Source organism: Mizuhopecten yessoensis, unplaced genomic scaffold, assembly GCF_002113885.1.
Source record: "Mizuhopecten yessoensis strain PY_sf001 unplaced genomic scaffold, ASM211388v2 scaffold10485, whole genome shotgun sequence".
NCBI lineage: Eukaryota > Metazoa > Mollusca > Bivalvia > Pectinida > Pectinidae > Mizuhopecten > Mizuhopecten yessoensis.
The window spans coordinates 56,462-77,636 of NW_018408570.1; the positions used below are offsets into that span (position 1 = coordinate 56,462).

The 21,175-nt window shown below is 36.7% G+C and overlaps 1 protein-coding gene across 1 annotated transcript in view; it reads left to right on the forward strand.

Annotated features, from left to right (window-relative positions):
* LOC110460834 overlaps window positions 1-17,979 on the forward strand; it is a 39,020-nt gene extending 21,041 nt beyond the window's left edge. Inside the window, exons 2-3 of the mRNA XM_021514010.1 lie at window positions 12,984-13,208; window positions 17,073-17,979. Coding sequence (XP_021369685.1) covers window positions 13,072-13,208; window positions 17,073-17,592 — 657 coding nt within the window. The 5' untranslated portion in view covers window positions 12,984-13,071 and the 3' untranslated portion in view covers window positions 17,593-17,979. The remainder of the gene's footprint in view (window positions 1-12,983; window positions 13,209-17,072) is intronic.
* Window positions 17,980-21,175: the final 3,196 nt, after the last annotated feature.

Below are 21,175 nucleotides of genomic sequence, written 5' to 3' on the forward strand. Positions count from 1 at the left end.
TATTAATATTTTGCCCATTTTTATCGATTTTTAGTTCGAATAATAGTTTTGTTTACATTTCGGTATATTCTTGTTTTTGTTAAACGAGACAGAAAGTTAATAGTAACAAAGAACTGAAGCAAGTTTATGATTAAGGCATAATAGTGAGTAGATTAAAAGAGGAGAGAATTCGTCTAAAGTTTAATCCTACTACAAATAGTACCCAAGATATTTAGCACAGTTTACTTTCAACGCACACTCACAGCGAAGAAGTTTAGCTTCAGTATGAAGGAAAACGTGCATAGTTATTCCCCGATGGACAACCGGCAGTCTTTTGAAATACTAGTCAACCGAATTCATCAAAAAACAGTCAAATGATCAGCATTGCATTTTTAGAAAATGATATGTGTTTGAGAACGCATAAAATAGAGCACCTCTATTGTATGCCGCAAAATAATATTATTAACATTAAATTACCAATGTTCAAAGACATGGCGTCATATAAAGCCACACCATGGCGAGGAGTACAATGTGAGAAATACTGATCGATGACAATCAGATGTCGTAATTCGTTCTTCAGCTGTTGTTTAGTGCACGCGTGTATTGCTTGGGAAGCTTACCCTCAGAGAAATGTATCCTGATGTTTTGTCTGAATGTCAAATGAAGAAGTATACATTTACTAATCAAGAGCATAAAAAGAGCCTTAGTATCACAATGCCCTCAATTTCTCATACATGTCAGGTACTCCGGCTTTACTTCAACACTTAGACAGCCATGTTATTTTTGACAATTCACTGAAACCTGTTATACTTATTGCGAGTGTTCAAAGAGTGTTGATTTAAAACAATTCTCATTTCTTAGAACCAATCTCATATCGAAAAACGACCATTCGACTGTTTTACAATTGCGAAGCAATGTACCAGTATGTGATTAAAACAGAGTATTGCGTGACTTGATTTTTTAACAAATTTCTTATTAATCTTCATCTGTTGTAAAAGGCATCTGAATTGAAATTGTAGGATTCGATCAATGTGTGTGGTGATTTATATGCCTCTGGTTTTATAACCTTGACATAGCACCACATGTTACGTAAGAAAGCCAAACATTTCCATTCCGATCTGGGATTGCATCTTTAAAGTGCTTCCGATGGAAGTTGGTTAGTAGACGTGACAGATGGAGCTGTATAAGAGTTTTGGGATATACTGTACATCATGATGGCGTGGCTTGGGCTGATATCGCTACAACCTTTGCTTTCACAACTCTGCTCATCATCCGGGGGGAGGGGTGTGTTGCCTGTTTATATGTCTTCATACGTACAAAGAGAGCCTTTCTATTGACAATTAATTGTACGCTCGAATTGTTCATTATCAACAAATTAATGACCCTCTAGACCAGTTCATCTGACTCTCACACAAAGCCTTTTCTTGTTATTTTATGACAGCAAGCGTTGATGTCGCGATATTTCCAACTTTTGGTGCGTGCTCTCCTTCGCAGAGGCTAACATAGCACTTGGACCTCGTCAGTTAAAGTGCACACGTGGCATCGTAAATCCATAAAAAGGCAATTTGGCTATTCATCAAACGTCACGGAGATGGTACCGAGGGCAATGTACATGTATATGGTTTCAATATTAGAATTGGGTATATGATGACGATTTGATCACATGCCATGCAACTTTGTATTTCGATCACTTCAAAAGTCTATCGTAACGATATTTTTGATGACATACAGCTGTATGCTCAGTGAATGTTTTTGTTTCTGACGCTGTGTTCGACTGAAAACAGTAGATGTTGGATTTTATCATTAAAGGTCCTCACGGTTAGTGACATGACTATTATCTCAAAATGCACGCGTCACTATAAATTGTCTTACGTTGTGGTTCTGTGCACAAACGCGCTGACGAAGACATGTCCAGGCCCTGGTACGATGTTTAGATAGTGTGCTCATTCAGCGGTTGATGGGATTACTGTCACGCTGTTTTACGTCAAGCTTTGATACACAACCCTGATGAGGAAGCAAACACTGGTCGGTAGACGTGTCACAATAAATTGAATCCATCGACCAGGACAGTATAGATAAAAATGATGACAACTCAGTGCCGTTAGGGTATAATTAGGAACAGAGGCGGAACGCTTCTCATAAAACAGGTATACTTCTTGCATTTAAGTTTTGTAAGCATACAGCTATGCTGCATTACGATTGCACACCTCATTTCCCTGCTTTAGAAGTGGTCCTTTCCTCTGATCCTCTTACAAAGGGATTGCATACGTTGTCTGTCGTGTTAATTAACTATATGGGATACGCCAATACCCTAGTGCATGGATGTAATGCATCATGAGAAGAATTGACAAGTACCTCATTCTCACACATGCATAGTTCATTCAGAAGATGTGAATTTTTATACAATGTACATTGACTGCATGTTGTCTTCATTTTTCTAAAAGAAATTAAGGAAAACTTCTAAGAAGATATTTTTAGAAATAGAACTTAGAATTACCTTCACGTATGTATGCAGATGTTTACATGTGTGCCGAACAAATGATCTACCCCGATCAATAATGACCTACGGAAAAAACGATATAGACTGATAGCTACATTGATGATCGTTGTGCACAGCTGACAATGACAGGAATGGCTAGGACACGTATTGCATACACAGGGCAATAACTGCACCCTCCATACGTGTCTTTACGGCATACACAGGGTAAATGTGAATAACATTATTTGATCTCTACATTTACCGGAACTTCGTACGTCTATTTACAGTTATGTTATATCAAACTTTACGGTATCAGATTGAAGGGTTTTGTTACCGTCCTAACTATTCTATACTCTGTTATATCCAGTATAGGTGATCAGTTTCAGTGAAGGACCCCTCTACCGTGAGGGTAATTAAGTGGACATTACACCATTGAACACGGATCGAGAGCCCAATGTTAGTGGGATTAGTCGGAAATGCATCAAATGACGTTGGCGCTAGGCTAGACGTCTCGTTCAATAGTGATTTGATAAGGCGTTTTGTTGGAGCTTCTGATATTGAATAGCTCTCCTATGATTGATATTAATTTAGAACGACTGTTTTTTCTGCATTAAGTTTAGTCACCTTCAACATTAAACATTGTGAAATTCGATACATTTTCGATTGCACGTAACTAATACACTTCAACAGGTAATATACTAACGATGACAATGCTCTTTTACAATTCTACTGTCTCACTTCAAAAGGTAATAAACTAACGATGACAATGTTGTATCACCTTTCTACTGTACTACACTTCAACAGGTAATAAACTAACGATGACAATGTTGTATTACCTTTCTACTGTACTACACTTTAACAGGTAATAAACTAACGATGACAATGTTGTATCACCTTTCTACTGTACTACACTTTAACAGGTAATAAACTAACGATGACAATGTTGTATCACCTTTCTACTGTACTACACTTTAACAGGTAATAAACTAACGATGACAATGTTGTATCACCTTTCTACTGTACTACACTTTAACAGGTAATAAACTAACGATGACAATGTTGTATCACCTTTCTACTGTACTACACTTTAACAGGTAATAAACTAACGATGACAATGTTGTATCACCTTTCTACTGTACTACACTTTAACAGGTAATAAACTAACGATGACAATGTTGTATCACCTTTCTACTGTACTACACTTTAACAGGTAATAAACTAACGATGACAATGTTGTATCACCTTTCTACTGTACTACACTTTAACAGGTAATAAACTAACGATGACAATGTTGTATCACCTTTCTACTGTACTACACTTTAACAGGTAATAAACTAACGATGACAATGTTGTATCACCTTTCTACTGTACTACACTTTAACAGGTAATAAACTAACGATGACAATGTTGTATCACCTTTCTACTGTACTACACTTTAACAGGTAATAAACTAACGATGACAATGTTGTATCACCTTTCTACTGTACTACACTTTAACAGGTAATAAACTAACGATGACAATGTTGTATCACCTTTCTACTGTACTACACTTTAACAGGTAATAAACTAACGATGACAATGTTGTATCACCTTTCTACTGTACTACACTTTAACAGGTAATAAACTAACGATGACAATGTTGTATCACCTTTCTACTGTACTACACTTTAACAGGTAATAAACTAACGATGACAATGTTGTATCACCTTTCTACTGTACTACACTTTAACAGGTAATAAACTAACGATGACAATGTTGTATCACCTTTCTACTGTACTACACTTTAACAGGTAATAAACTAACGATGACAATGTTGTATCACCTTTCTACTGTACTACACTTTAACAGGTAATAAACTAACGATGACAATGTTGTATCACCTTTCTACTGTACTACACTTTAACAGGTAATAAACTAACGATGACAATGTTGTATCACCTTTCTACTGTACTACACTTTAACAGGTAATAAACTAACGATGACAATGTTGTATCACCTTTCTACTGTACTACACTTTAACAGGTAATAAACTAACGATGACAATGTTGTATCACCTTTCTACTGTACTACACTTTAACAGGTAATAAACTAACGATGACAATGTTGTATCACCTTTCTACTGTACTACACTTTAACAGGTAATAAACTAACGATGACAATGTTGTATCACCTTTCTACTGTACTACACTTTAACAGGTAATAAACTAACGATGACAATGTTGTATCACCTTTCTACTGTACTACACTTTAACAGGTAATAAACTAACGATGACAATGTTGTATCACCTTTCTACTGTACTACACTTTAACAGGCAATAAACTAACGATGAAACTGTTCTATAAGTTTAACAAATATTTAAGAAAATTCCAAATATGTAAAGTGCGACATTAAAACTTCACCTGTTGTTACACCGTAGTTCGGTTCATGTTATAAAATGTTCTTTATGAACTTTAAATAGAAAGAGATATAAAAAAAACATTGATATTTTTGGAGATACAATTAAACAAGGAATAAATCATTTCAAAAATCCTATCAAATACTTAGGTGCCATAAATAGAATAACACTAATCACAAATCCCCCCTAAAACAGCGTTATCTAAGTTATTCCGTTCAGACAGTAGAATATACGCAAAACGATATCGATCTCATAGTGAAATTAACCCTATAAAACGATATCTGCCTGGAAAGATGATGGGTTTGTTCAGCCAGGTGGTCAATGCTTACATAATGTGATATACGAGACTCATAACATCGGTACGTATTCGCGACATAACGACTTGTTGACCCGACCGTTTTAGTGTCAAGGACGTGATATATCTAGTTTCATCATATTATAAAGCATTGAAAACACAATTGAGTTTGTCTGATTGCAAATAACAACCATCGTTTAAAGACAACCTTTGTAAACAAAGTTATGAAAATAAATACACGAACAAGAGAATAACAAACTGGCAGATCTCCTCTCTGTAGATGTACTTAGTACACAACTGTCTGTCGACACATCCCCCACACTATTTACTTATAGTACAACTGTCGACACATCCCCCAGACAATGTACTTAAAATACAACTATCTGTCGACACATCCCCCACACAATGTACTTATAGTACAACTGTCGACACATTCCCCAGACAATGTACTTAATATACAACTGTCTGTCGACACCTCCCTCACACAATGTACTTATAGTACAACTATCGACACATCCCCCAGACAATGTACTTAAAATACAACTATCTGTCGACACATCCCCCACACAATGTACTTATAGTACAACTGTCGACACATTCCCCAGACAATGTACTTAATATACAACTGTCTGTCGACATCTCCCCCACACTATTTACTTATAGTACGACTGTCGACACATCCCCCAGACAATGTACAAAATATACATCTATCTGTCGACACTTCCCCATCACAATGTACTTATAGTACAACTGTCGACACATCCCCCAGACAATGTACAAAATATACAACTATCTGTCGACACTTCCCCATCACAATGTACTTATAGTACAACTGTCGACACATCCGCCAGACAATGTACTTAATGTACAACTATCTGTCGACACCTCCCTCAAACAATGTACGTATTGTACAACTGTCGGCACATCTTCCAGACAATGTACTTAATATACGAATATCTGTCGACACATCCCTCACACAATGTACTTATAGTACAACTATCGACACATCCCCCAGACAATGTACTTAATATACAACTATCTGTCGACACCTCCCTCACACAATGTACGTATTGTACAACTGTCGGCACATCTTCCAGACAATGTACTTAATGTACAACTATCTGTCGACAACTCCCTCACACAATGTACTTATTGTACAACTATCTGTCGACACCTCCACCACACAATGTAATCAAAGTACAACTGTCGACACCTCCCCCCCACAATGTACTTAATGTACAACTGTCTGTCGACACCTCCCTCACACAATGTACTTATAGTACAACTGTCGACACATCCGCCAGACAATGTACTTAATATACAACTATCTGTCGACACCTCCCTCACACAATGTACTTATAGTACAACTATCGACACATCCCCCAGACAATGTACTTAATGTACAACTATCTGTCGACAACTCCCTCACACAATGTACTTATTGTACAACTATCTGTCGACACCTCCCCCACACAATGTAATCAAAGTACAACTGTCGACACCTCCCCCACACAATGTACTTAATGTACAACTATCTATCGACACTTCCCCATCACAATGTACTCAAAGTACAACTGTCGACATCTCCCCCACACAATGCACTTAATGTACAACTGTCTGTCGACACCTCCCTCACACAATGTACTTATGAATCAGAGAAGGGGCCGTTTTGGAAACCGGCCCTTTGTTTCAGTCTCTACCTGTTGTATTTTCTCATTCTAAAAATTAAAATTAACACTTTAATTGGTGAACAAATGGCTGTCGACACATCCCCCAACACAATGTACTTATTGTACAACTGTCTGCAAACCCCCCACCCACACACATACACACACTATGTACTTAGTAGACAACTGTCTGTTGACACATCCCCCACACTATGTACTTATTGTACAAATGTCTGCCGACACATCCTAACACAATGTACTTATAGTACAACTATCGACACATCCCCCAGAAAATGTACTTAATATACAAATATCTGTCGACACATCCCTCACACAATGTACGTATTGTACAACTGTCAGTCGTCACTTCCCCCTCACTTTGTACTTAGTGTAAAACTATTTTCCGACACATCCCCCACCCTATGTACCTCCCTCACACAATGTAATTATTGTACAACTGTATGCAAACCCACCACCCACACACATACACACCCTATGTACTTAGTGTACAACTGTCTGACGACACATCCCCCACCCTATGTACTTATTGTGCAAATTTCTGCCGACACATCCCACTCACAATGTAATTAGTCTACACCCGTCTGCCGACACATCCTAACACAATGTACACTTAATATACAAATATCTGTCGACACATCCCTCACACAATGTAATTAGCGTACACCTGTCTGCCGACACACCCCCCACACTTTGTACTTATTGTGCAAATGTCTGCCGATACATCCCACACACAATGTAAGTAGTGTACACCCGTCTTCCGACACATCCCAACACAATGTACTTATAGTACAACTGTCGACACATCCCTCACACAATGTAATTAGCGTACACCCGTCTGCCGACACATCCTAACACAATGTACTTATTGTACAACTGTTTGCCGACACATCCCCCACCCTATGTACTTAGTGTACAACTGTCTGCCGACACATCCCCCACACTATGTACTTATTGTACAACTGTCTGTTGACACTTCCCCCACACAATGTACTTATTGTACAACTGTCTGCCGTCACTTCCCCCACACAATGTACTTATTGTACAACTGTCTGTCGTCACTTCCCCCTCCCAATGTACTTATTGTACAACTGTCTGTTGACACTTCCCCCCCACAATGTACTTATTGTACAACTGTCTGCCGTCACTTCCCCCACACAATGTACTTATTGTACAACTGTCTGTTGACACTTCCCCCACACAATGTACTTATTGTACACCTGTCTGCCGACACATCCCCACACAATGTACTTATTGTACAACTGTCTGCCGACACATCCCCACAAAATGTACTTATTGTACAACTGACTGTCGTCACTTCCCCCACACAATGTACTTATTGTACACCTGTCTGCCGACACATCCCCACACAATGTACTTATTGTACAACTGACTGTCGTCACTTCCCCCACACAATGTACTTATTGTACAACTGTTTGCCGACACATCCCCCACACAATGTACTTATTGTACAATTGTCTGTCGTCACTTCCCCCACACTTTGTACTTAGTGTAAAACTATTTTCCGACACATCCCCCACACAATGTACTTATTGTACAACTGTCTGTCGTCACTCCCCCCACACTTTGTACTTAGTGTAAAACTGTTTGCCGACACATCCCCCACGCTATGTACTTTGTGTACAACTGTCTGCCGACACATCCCCCACGCTATGTACCTAATGTACAACCGTTTGCCGACAAGTTCCTCGCAAATTGTACTTACTAGTATCTAACAATATGTTTTATTTTTCATGCCTTTAGCCCCGTTCCGTTTCATTATGTAAAAATGGTTCCTCAATTATAAATAGAAATGTTTAATATTTTGTTTTGTTATTGACAGCTTTCAGCTGAAGATAATGAATACAAATTCGATTTCAACATTATCTTACCAACACAATAAACACTTACACTAACTGTGCATTACAAAACTAAACACACAGTACCGGGAAAAAATGTTGTTTTATTATAATTTGAAACTTGTTTTAATTTCTTTGATGAACAGGTTCTATTCTTGTTGTAAAAAGAATGAATTATACATGGAGTGTTATAGTCAAACCTGAAATACCAACTGTCAGGATTCACATTGCGTCGTACCATCTTATATGTGAACTGACTACAGACATTCACGTTCAGCTCGGATTTCTATCTTCTTCGTCATCTTTTTATTATCACCATTGATTAAAACTTTTTTTTAATCACCTTGATTAATAATTGATCAGCTTTGCAGTATTTATCCAAAAACAAATTTAGATATGTCGTTTTTCTCCAGTTCCAGCTGTTTTTTGATAGGTCAATTTGCATTTGGGTGTTTTTTGTATACGATATTGTCATTACCATCGTGATTGTACCAATTATTTAGCCTTGTTTTTACAGGTAATTAGAATTACATTCCTTTAGAAGCACTTTTATCGATGAAAATCAGAATCAACATCTGGTGATCTACAATGATAAATGTTAACAACTTCAGCCATGTTTGCTTTGAGACGGAAAGATGAGGCTCGAGATACCCCTAGTCTTGATACGGTCAATCAGTCCGAGTGACCGAATCACTACAAGCACGTGCAATCAATTAATTCCAGCGATGCACGGTACAAAGTAGTACACAGTAGTATACAGTAACACCTCAGTAATGGTAAGAGGGTTTCATCAGTGATCCCCCCTTTTCCAATTTACTGCAATTGTTTATTAAATATAATTATAAACACGTAATTAAACGTTTGGGAAGAGACTATCCTTTTTTTCCAAAATATTTACCTGGTACGTAATTAACATATGGATAATTTATCGTTTATTTGCTATTTCTAGAACATATGTGCATGAGCTGTCCTAACATTATTTCTCGAAAAAAACACGGAACCACTTTTTAGCATTTGCCACCCACACTATAATTATGTTCAATCAGAGCAAACGAGAGTATCAATACGTGTCTGTTAACACTCGTCAAACCACACATCCGCCTACATAATTCACCAATACATTTTTTTTATTGAGAACAATTTCCGTATGGAGTAAACACAACACAACATAATGGCGCTTCCATTTTACACCATCGGCCGTTACTTAACACTGAAAATGGAAATATACAGAGAGTACTGCCATCAGTCGGGTGCTAATAAACAGTGAGTGACGGATGCAATATGTTTATGAAAAACCTAGATTTTTTTTGAAAACAGAGATAGTGAATCGGATACATTTCGATAAATTTCTCGTAGTTGCATGTGGTAATTCGTCTCCATGCGTACATTTATTATTAATGTGAGAAACATGTGAACATGTGATGTTAGTAAAACATTAATGTGAGAAACATGTGATGTAATAACATTTATGTGAGAAACATGTGATATTTAAATTAAACATTAATGTGAGAAACATGTGATGTTTAAATAAAACATTTATGTGAGAAACATGTGATGTTTAATTAAAAACATTAATGTGAGAAACATGTGATGTAAGTAAAACATTAATGTGAGAAACATGTGATGTTTAAATAAAACATTAATGTGAGAAACATGTGATGTTTAAATAAAACATTAATGTGAGAAACATGTGATGTTAGTAAAACATTTATGTGAGAAACATGTGATGTTAGTAAAACATTAATTTGAGAAACACGTGATGTTAGTAAAACATTTATGTGAGAAACATGTGATGTTTAAATAAAACATTAATGTGAGAAACATGTGATGTTAGTAAAACATTAATGTGAGAAACATGTGATGTTAGTAAAACATTAATGTGAGAAACATGTGATGTAAGTAAAACATTTATGTGAGAAACATGTGATGTTAGTAAAACATTTATATGAGAAACATGTGATGTAAGTAAAACATTTATGTGAGAATCATGTGATATTTAAATGAAACATTAATGTGAGAAACATGTGATGTTAGTAAAACATTAATGTGAGAAAAATGTGATGTTAGTAAAACATTAAGAGGATACCGAAGAGTCACGATACCATGATCTTAACTCCAAGATGATAACACTAGACAAATCATCAACAAAGAAAAGATTTACATGTAGACCATTGACAGAATACAAGTACCACCATGTGTTTCGGATGGGTAAGATTGTCTGGCTTCATTGACAACCGCCATGTAAATCTAGGTTTAATCCAAGTAATAAATAAGCATTAAACACCATTCTGTTCCGTGTTATAGGACAATAACAAGAAACAAAATGCTGTTTTATGTTTATATTTACATTTTTCATTTAAAACATTTTCATTTCTAAGATCACAACGCACTTTTAAATTCGAATTTCGCGGTGTTAGTTCAAGAGGGAGAACAGCCCATTCAATTGCTCACGAAATGTTGTTTCGTGACTTTTCTCCTAAAAAATATATATTTCGTGGAAATAATCACAAAAATATCGATACTATCTCCTTAGTTTAATCAATAAATATATTCAATTCACATTTTATAATAGTATTACATAAAATGGTGCATGTTATTGAATCACAGCATGTTTATTTGCTTATCCGCTTGCTAGTGCCGAGGGGAATAGCTACCCGGTAGGAAGTAGAACCCGTGGTGATATCACTACGCCTGTGTTAAGGTCTCATAACACAAAACTGACCTTGGTAGAGTTAGATAGTGGCAATACAGAGCAAATGTATACATTTTCTTACATTAACACGTTCATGACGTAGGTCAATATACATAGAATTGTGCTGACATGCTCATTATATAGATCAGACTAATGTTGTTCTAAGAGACTCATTACAAAGATTAACATCAAACATTACAAAGATCAACATTACGTCATACTGACACACACATTACACAGATCAACATGACGTCAAACTGACACAGACATTACACAGATCAACATGACGTGATACTGACAAAGACAATACATAAAACAACAAGTCGTCATACTGATACAGACATCACACAAAATAGCATGATGCCATACTGACACAGACATTACACAGATCAATATGACGTCATACTGATACACAAATTACATAAAACAGCATACATATTGTTATGTTATGTGTCTATAATGACTAAGATCAACAAGTATATCGTTATGGTAAACATTTTAGAAATATAATAATTTGATGTGTTAGAAAGTGTTGTCTGAAGCGGTAATTGCTTGGTATCATATCGATCTTCGCTGATTGAAGTTAAAGTCTGATCCTTGATGATATTCTTGGAACGAGCTCAGAAGGAGGCGGACTCGATACAATTTAAACCACATTTAACGATATTTGAACTGTATAGATTTTATGGAAGTCATTTTGTAATGATACAAATAACGTTAATTATATAAGGTTGTCATTGGGAGCGGTACTAAGGACACCTGGGACATCGGTGATATACTTTAATGAGAAACAATAAAGTTACGATTTGTAAAAATATCAAATAATGGGCATGTGTGTATACGGCTTTAGTTCATATACAATTGCATGTTTTGCACATTTTCTCGATCTGTCTCATACGAGTATGAGTCTATGTTTTTGTTAAATTTTGATAGCTTAACGGCATGTTGTTGGGAAGTCCCTTCTGATTTGCACCGGCTGGTTTCATTCACTTTTTGTATTTACTTAATGCGTTGCATCTTCGTTTACTCCAGTTTGGTGTTGTTGATATTTTTTGTTCTCATTGCAAAGCATTTGGACACGAGTTTGCAGTTTGATTTGACAAACTGCAGGAACTTCAATTCAATTCTGTAATGGCCGAAAGCCCGTTATATATCTGATTCTTTCTCCAATGATATAGCAGCTAAAAGTGTTTATATGTATCTGACATAGTGAATAAACTTCTCACATGTGTTCAGCATCAGCAGTAGCTTCTTCGGCCACGTGCAACACACATTAGGTCTGTTTGTGTAGATAACAGACAAACAACTCGATTTGGTTGGTCATTGTATACATAACAGCCGTGTGACCCAGTCCAATTTGTGTTAGCCTGTAAGCATGGACAGGAAATATAAACCTATTTCATGAAAACGTTACACAATATATCAGATGGATTTAAAAAAAATAGGTGAGCCGAATGTGAGCAATTCTTTCCGTGTGTGGTGAAATAATTTGGAAATTGATGTACAATTATTTCTGCTATTTGATTTCATGACCGTTATGTGAATAATACTTGCCTCACTCATTCAATTGTAGTACTAGTGTTTCTCTATGATTTCAGATCAGTAACAAGTATCAGTCTAACAAGCTCGTCCCGCATTCGTCGGTAACCATGTGATGCTCAGCCTGAGAATGGACGATATCGCGGTATGACGAACAAGACCGGAAGTGTTCACAACGATGAGGAAAAAATGCCGGAAGTTAATACGACTGCATTGGTGTTTCTGGGAATTTTTAGCGTTTTGTTTCTAATGACATGCATTCTATCAGTCGTTAAAGCAGTCAAGTAAGTAGACATAAATTTATGTAATATTATTGTAAACTGAAATAGATATAAAGGTTTGACGAACAAGACACCTTTGTGTGCCTACTCATCACTGGTCATTTGTCGGATGAATGTGACAGCATACATATCGCACTAGTTATCTTAACGTCACACATGATCACTTACTGGTTGTGATACATAACCTTCTTACCAATCTTTAGATAATGTATACAATAATGTGTACAAATGATGAGAAAAAGTACAAAACATCGTAAATGCATAAGGACAAAAGGCAACCCATGAACCAACACAGAAACACAACAAAACACGAAGTGGAAGGTCAAACATTCACTGTTCCAAAGGCAACAACTTCATAATGTCTTCTGTCTTATCCAGAAAGTAGTAGGTCACCAATGATCTCAGATATTTGTTCATGAGACATTGATTTCTCGTATGTGGAAAAAAGGGTCGGGATGACGTCAATTGTATACTTCAACAGGACGCTTCTATTTATTTCATTTTAATTTATCAAGCAGGTTCTGGAAGAGTGAATTAACTTTGATTAGAATTGCATAAACAGCAAAGGACCTTACATTACTACTATGGAAAAGAAAGTTAGCGATGATGAGATAAGAGTAATCGTATGTGGTTGCACATTATTGCATTATTATATAGTTTCTGTACCCGTACTACGCGAGATATATAACAATCCTTTCCATTATTTCCCTAGAGACCCGTCGTCCTATCAATGTTAATGGGGGAAATTAAAACTATAAACGTTAATCTGTAACAAACATCACTTTTGACATTGTGTCCGTTGGGGTTGTTGGTTGACAGTGAATTTTTATTATGATTGAGTGTTAAGACCAAGTCAGTATCAGGCTCAGAATTATTTGACCTCTTAAATTAAAACCGAAACCGTTCTAATCCTCTCGCACCGCATTAACCACATAGTTCTTAATATGTCTTTAAAAGGTTGATTTTGATACTGACCCACTTCTGATCCTGTTGTAATGAAAAAAAAAAAAAAAAAAAAAAGCCTTAAATGCTGTAACGATCAACTGCTTAGCAACCGACCCCTCTTCCCGTCTGAACACCGGGAAAAACTTAACGGCCTTTGATTTTCATTTAAGTTACCAAAACATCAACTATGCGGTATATAGTCTAGACTTGAATACCTGCGTTTAAATAATTGAACGATATTTTGCCATCACGGATGAATAGGAAGGGTCGTGTTACCATCAGTAGGAGGCGTTTATACACGGTTGTATTTTACACTAACACATATTTACACTTAACCTGGAGCACCACACATCGTGTTTCCTCACCGTATCAAGTACTCCTCCTCGCATTTCATACGGTTTGAAACTGATAACCAAAGCTTTATTTAAAAACCAAATGGTTTCTCATAAATTATTTTTGCCTTATCAGATGCTAAATATACCAAATTTACTCCTAAAATAGCACCAGTAGAGAGCTCGAGTAACCCCAAAAACAGAAAGCGAAATTGGCTTTACGTAAGATACACCATGATGTAAATGCGATGCACGTAGATAAAATTCTACTTTTGTTAATTAATAACGAGAAAGAAAAGAAACAGGTCAGTAATGATGACCGACCGAGCTACCTGAACACATTACCTGGCCGGAGGTCGCACGTGCAATTTTCTGTCCATCAATAATTGGCGTCGGTGGTATGTCGTTCGCGTGCGGCTTCATCGCAGATGGCAACAGAAAGGTCAACGCATTTGTATACACCATTAAAATAGTTTACTGCTGTTCGCTTATTCATAATGTCTGTTACCTTAAAACCGTTACTGTAAAGGTTCTCATTGACGTCATCGTCCTACGTGGGAGAGCGGGGGAGGACATGTGGGTACTACAAAGGGAGGCGAGGCAACTTGGATGAAGGGGCTTCATGCCTTGCTTATGTCTTAAAATGTATATTACATGTTATGGGTGCTTAATAAATAGTTTAGTTTGCTTTTGTTAGGGCACGCCAGTTTTAACGTAAATACATGCTTTTATTTAGTATACTCTTGATTGTTTATACCAATTATATAACTTTGTGAGCATGATGTGGGGTCTATTGCTATTGGAAGCAACACCCGATAGACATCTTGAAAATAAAATTATCCATCTTTCCAACGATACTACACATTTTCCCGTAAGCAATGTTGTTTTTGATGCAAGAAAGTTTGGTGGGGTCGACAATTCGACATCGAGAGCTTACCTTCCCTCTCGTATGTATGATTATTGGGGTGTCATTTTTACTGAATGTCGATCTAAACCCCTAAAACATGTTAAATTACTCTGAACACCTTAGTTTAGGTCTAAATATAGCTGTAATAAATGCTCAGGTCCCTGTGATTTGTGATACTGTTTAAACAAGAGAATGCGGAAGTGTAAACATAACCACAACTCGAACTCAAAATAGATCAAACAACGTCAAAGATATGAGGAAGTATTGCCATGGATACTCTTCAAAAAGTACAAGGCGATCGTATCTATAAATGTACATTTATAATGGCATAAAGTTGATGTTAGTGTATCAAATGGATGTAGGGATGTGGATTTCTACTTTATAGGGCGGAAATACCGAACACGTGTTTGTTTAAACAATACCTGTTTCTTACTCCCTTACCAGCCTTGTGCAGTTAAGTGTATTAGCACACAGATGCGTATAACGGGGTTCTACGCATCCACATAAGCAAGTAGATCATCCACATACTGAAGTAGGTCACCACATACGAAAGTAGGTCACCACATATGGAAGTATTTCACCACATACGAAAGTATGTCACCACATACGAAAGTAGGTCATTCGCATGCGAAGAGAATGTCCGTTTATATCACAAGTTTTTTCATGCTTGATAAACCAGCTGTTAACTGATAAAGTTCACTTTTAAATATTATCTTGATATAGTCGTAATATGTAAAACTCATAAGTCCTTGTATCTTATCTTTGTTCGTTCCCTTTTTCTCTCCGTTCACCTATTGCCATTTTGCCAGGTACGATTTATCAGTACATATTTTCATATAAACGGTTTACCAGTTTTCACTCTGAAAATTATTATTAATGTGCTTATGTAATCTAACAAATAAATGATGTTATATTTGTTTGTCAGAATTAGAGTATCTGGCACGCCTGTCATACCCCTCTGATAAACCCGGTACCGGAAGGTATTTCTTCTTTTATTAAATCTATAACATAGCTGTTATCCTCTTTCCTCATTCTTACATAGCGGATTTACCAGGTGCTAAACATTTTAGGACAACAAAAAATGCTACTGATTAAGAGCGCGTGTAAAACGTAAGTGAAACTGTTTTCACTACTAATGACTTTACATTCACTATTGTAGAGAGTCCAATACTACACAATCAAACAACATACTCAGTTAGTTACTACAACGATAGCATACAGTAAAATAGTCCAGCTACTAGTGTAGCGAGACACTCGTAATCGTTTTGTGTAAATACCAGTATGTCACTATACCACGATCGTTTGTAGACTAAATACTTTTTTCATTGATTTGCTGTACCTTAAGTTGAAAGTTCATTTTTCAGGATTCATTTTCAATTATTCCTCAATGGAAATGGCGCGAGCTGACAACTTTAAAAACAGACTATATATTTGCAGCCTTTCAATATTTGGAAATCTTATATTGTGTATCAACGAACACGATATATTAATGGATTGTGGAAGCTGATCCTATGGGGAATTGGCTTGTGAAATGTCATTATCGATCATTACGTCTAAATATAACTCATGAAATAGTCTTCCCTGGAAATATCTGTTTTTATCAGGATGGTATCGATTTCTGTGAATGAACATTATCTATATCTCTTAGCTAGTATTTGATTATCTTTTCTTTCTGTTCTGCAGAGACAGGAAAAAAATTAAATCCAGGATAGAAGCCAAGCGACGACTTCGTTTGGAACAATCCGCTTACGAAAATCCTGAAAACGGAGATATTCACAAAGGCCTCGAGGAGGAAGAAAGTGTTAATTTAAACAAGCGTACAAACGACTTAGACGCAACTGCAGTATCCTCGGACGCCAACAGTCATTCGCACGTGTTCCGAACACTATCTGCCGACGATATCATTATTGTCGAACAAAAGAAGTATTTTAATAATGTGGAACACTGCAGTGTTTCTAATTCAAAACTATCGAGTTCCGTACCAGACCTACAGCATGAGTTTAAGATATCGCCCGAATGTCTAGCAGTCAAAAAACAAATACGAAGAACTTCCTATGCAATTGCAGTAGACAGCCACTCCTGGCTACCGAAGGACCAGCCACGGTTCGCAAAGACCTCTACCATAATAAAAACATACAACCTGCAACCAGGCACAACGAAATCATATGAAAACAGAGCATTCGATCCGAACGATATACAATGAAATGAAGGTCCTGTTTTCTGTTTTGTTAAAACACCAAAATATTTTTTTTCTATATATTTATTCATTCTCCGAGACATTTACATAGACTTTCTGTTTTAAAAGCATAGCGTTTAAATGTTTTATGCTAGTGTTACGGATGGAAGGTGGCTGGAGGTCATCTTCTTGTGTCAGCATTTATCTCTATAGAGTCGTACATGAAATTGCTAATCATAACTTAATTGATATTTCAAATTTGTTTGAATGTTAATTATGTAAATACTTTTATATAAACCTTTTCTTGACCCGTTATGATGTGTTATATATGATATGTATTAACTGATGACAGTTTGTACTATAACGTTCTTATCTGATGAATTCGTCTCTCTTGGATCATGACGGATGCCGAATGGGGAACATGAAACGATTACACTACTTGTTTATCTCGTTATAACGAGATAGCATATCGTTGTGATGAGTTAGTATCTCGTTTTAACGACTCTCATTATCATGACTGAATTAGTATCTCGTCATAACGGCATCCGATACCTACCTTATTTGGATTTAAACAGGTGCTGTTTTCTAGGTGTACCGTTATAAATGATTAGCATAAATACTACTAATATTTTCTCATAATATCCACTGGAAATACAGAGTGATGAAGTAGGATTGTTTATATAAAATTTCAAACATGAACGGAAAAGACCGAAGTTACATACTCTGCACCATATGTCCATTTCGTCCTTCAAGTTACATGCTATATACACTGCACTATTTGTTCATTTCGTCCTTCAAGTTACATGCTATATACACTGCACTATGTGTCCATTTCGTCCTTCAAGTTACATGTTTTATACATTGCACTATATGTCCATTTCGTCCTTCAAGTTACATGCTATATACACTGCACTATATGTTCATTTCGTCCTTCAAGTTACATGCTATATACACTGCACTATGTGTTCATTTCGTCCTTCAAGTTACATGTTTTATACATTGCACTATATGTTCATTTCGTCCTTCAAGTTACATGTTATATACATTGCACTATATGTCCATTTCGTCCTTTGAGTTTCATGTTATATACACTTCACCATATGTCCATTTCGTCCTTCAAGTTATATGTTATATACATTGCACTATATGTCCATTTCGTCCTTTAAGTTACATGTTATATACACTTCACCATATGTCCATTTCATCCTTCAAGTTACATGTTATATACACTTCACCATATGTCTAATTCGTTCTTTAAGTTACATGTTATACACACTGCACCATATGTCCATGTCGTCCTTTAAGTTACATGTTATACACGCTGCACCATATGTCCATATGGCGCGGATCTGATGCCGACTTAATAGTGCTATTTCACTGAAATTCTATTCCGGGGGCACCAAGCACAGCATTTCGCCCGGTCACATTATCCTGACATCGGGTGAACCAGTTATTGCCATTACCCTTAATGCTGAACGTTAAGCAGGGAAAATCAACTGCCATTTTTAAGGACTACGGTATGTCCCGGCCTGGGGACAGAACCCATTACCTTCCTAACCTTGGCGAACGCTCTACATTAAAGCCAGAAGTGAAGTACTATACCAAGCTAGGAAATTAAAGGTATTTAAGCGCAGAAAGAAATATAAAGATTCCAAATGTTGTAATGGGTATACAATCCGTGTCTTATCTTATATAGACATGGGTTTTATTTATGTATCTTCTGTAGAAATAACCGAAAGTGAAAGGTGCCTACAAACCGTTAAAGCATTACATGTTTATTACGTTTGTCTGCAACAGGTAATTGATTCTTTAACTAGTGTTTTATGTAAAACATGCCGGAGTAAGTCCTATAGCTACAACGTTACCAACGGGTAACCCGGGGGACCGACAGTCCAATAGAACTGCTAACCACGGTGTGACGTAAATAATAGCCGAGACAACTAAGTAAGGAAATATCTGTTTAATGATTAATTAAGTCGATGTAGTTAGTAAAATAAAATAATACATTACATCATATGGTCAGTTAGAGCATTTATAACTCTTCAGTGCTACAAAATGTCTATGAGTCCAAACATACGTCATATACAATGTTACACATATACAAATGTAGAACCTGTGACTACAAATGACAATACAGTTAAGCCGTGCCAGAATAAATTTAACCTCCATGTACTATTTATACTTTAGTTATCATCGTCCTAGAATCTGTTTTGTCTGCAGAGCTTTCGATTCGTTTATTAGTAGAATCGATTATATATCTCGTTCTACTGTACCGATTATATATCTCGTCCTACTGTACCGATTATATATCTCGTCCTACTGTACCGATAATATACCTCGTCCTACTGTACCGATTATATATTTCGTCCTACTGTACCGATTATATATCCCTACTGTACCGATTATATATCTCGTCCTACTGTACCGATAATATACCTCGTCCTACTGTACCGATAATATATCTCGCCCTACTGTACCGATAATATACCTCGTCCCACTGTACCGATAATATACCTCGACCTACTGTACCGATAATATAAATCGTCCTACTGTACCGATTATATATCTCGTCCTACTGTACCGAGTATATATCTCGTCCTACTGTACCGATAATATACCTCGACCTACTGTACCGATAATATATATCGCCCTACTGTACAGATTATACATCTCGTCCTACTGTACCGAGTATATATCTCGCCCTACTGTCACGATTATATATCTCGTCCTACTGTACCGATAATATATCTCGTCCTACTGTACTGTACCTATTATATATCTCCACCTACTGTACCGATTATATATATCGCCCTACTGCATTGTACCGATTATATATATCGCCCTACTGTACCGATCATATATCTTGTCCTACTGTACCGATTATATATCTCGTCCTACTGTACCGATTACATATCTCGTCCTACTGTACCGTTTATATATCTCGTCCTACTGTACCGATTATATATCTCGTCCTACTGTACCGATTATATATATCGCCCTACTGTACCGATTATATATCTCGTCCTACTGTACCGATTATATATCTCGCCCTACTGTACCGATTATATATTTCGTCGTACTGTACTATACCGATTATATATATCGCCCTACTGTACCGATTATATATCTCGTCCTACTGTACCGATTAAATTTCTCGTTCTACTGTACCGATTATAAATCTCGTCCTACTGTACCGATTATATATCTCGTCATACTGTACCGATTATATATCTCGTCCTACTGTACCGATTATATATCTCGTCCTACTGTACCGATTATATATCTCGCCCTACTGTACCGATTATATATTTCGTCCTACTGTACTATACCGATTATATATATCGCCCTACTGTACCGATTATATATTTCGTCCTGCTGTACCGATTACATATCTCGTCCTTCTGTACTGATTATAAAGCTCGTCCTACTGTACCGATTATATTTCTCGTCCTACTGTACCGATTATAAATCTCGTCCTACTGTACCGATAATATACCTCGTCCTACTGTACCGATTATATATCTCGTCCTACTGTACCGATTATATATCTCGTCCTTCTGTACCGATTATAAAGCTCGTCCTACTGTACCGATTATATATCTCGTCATAC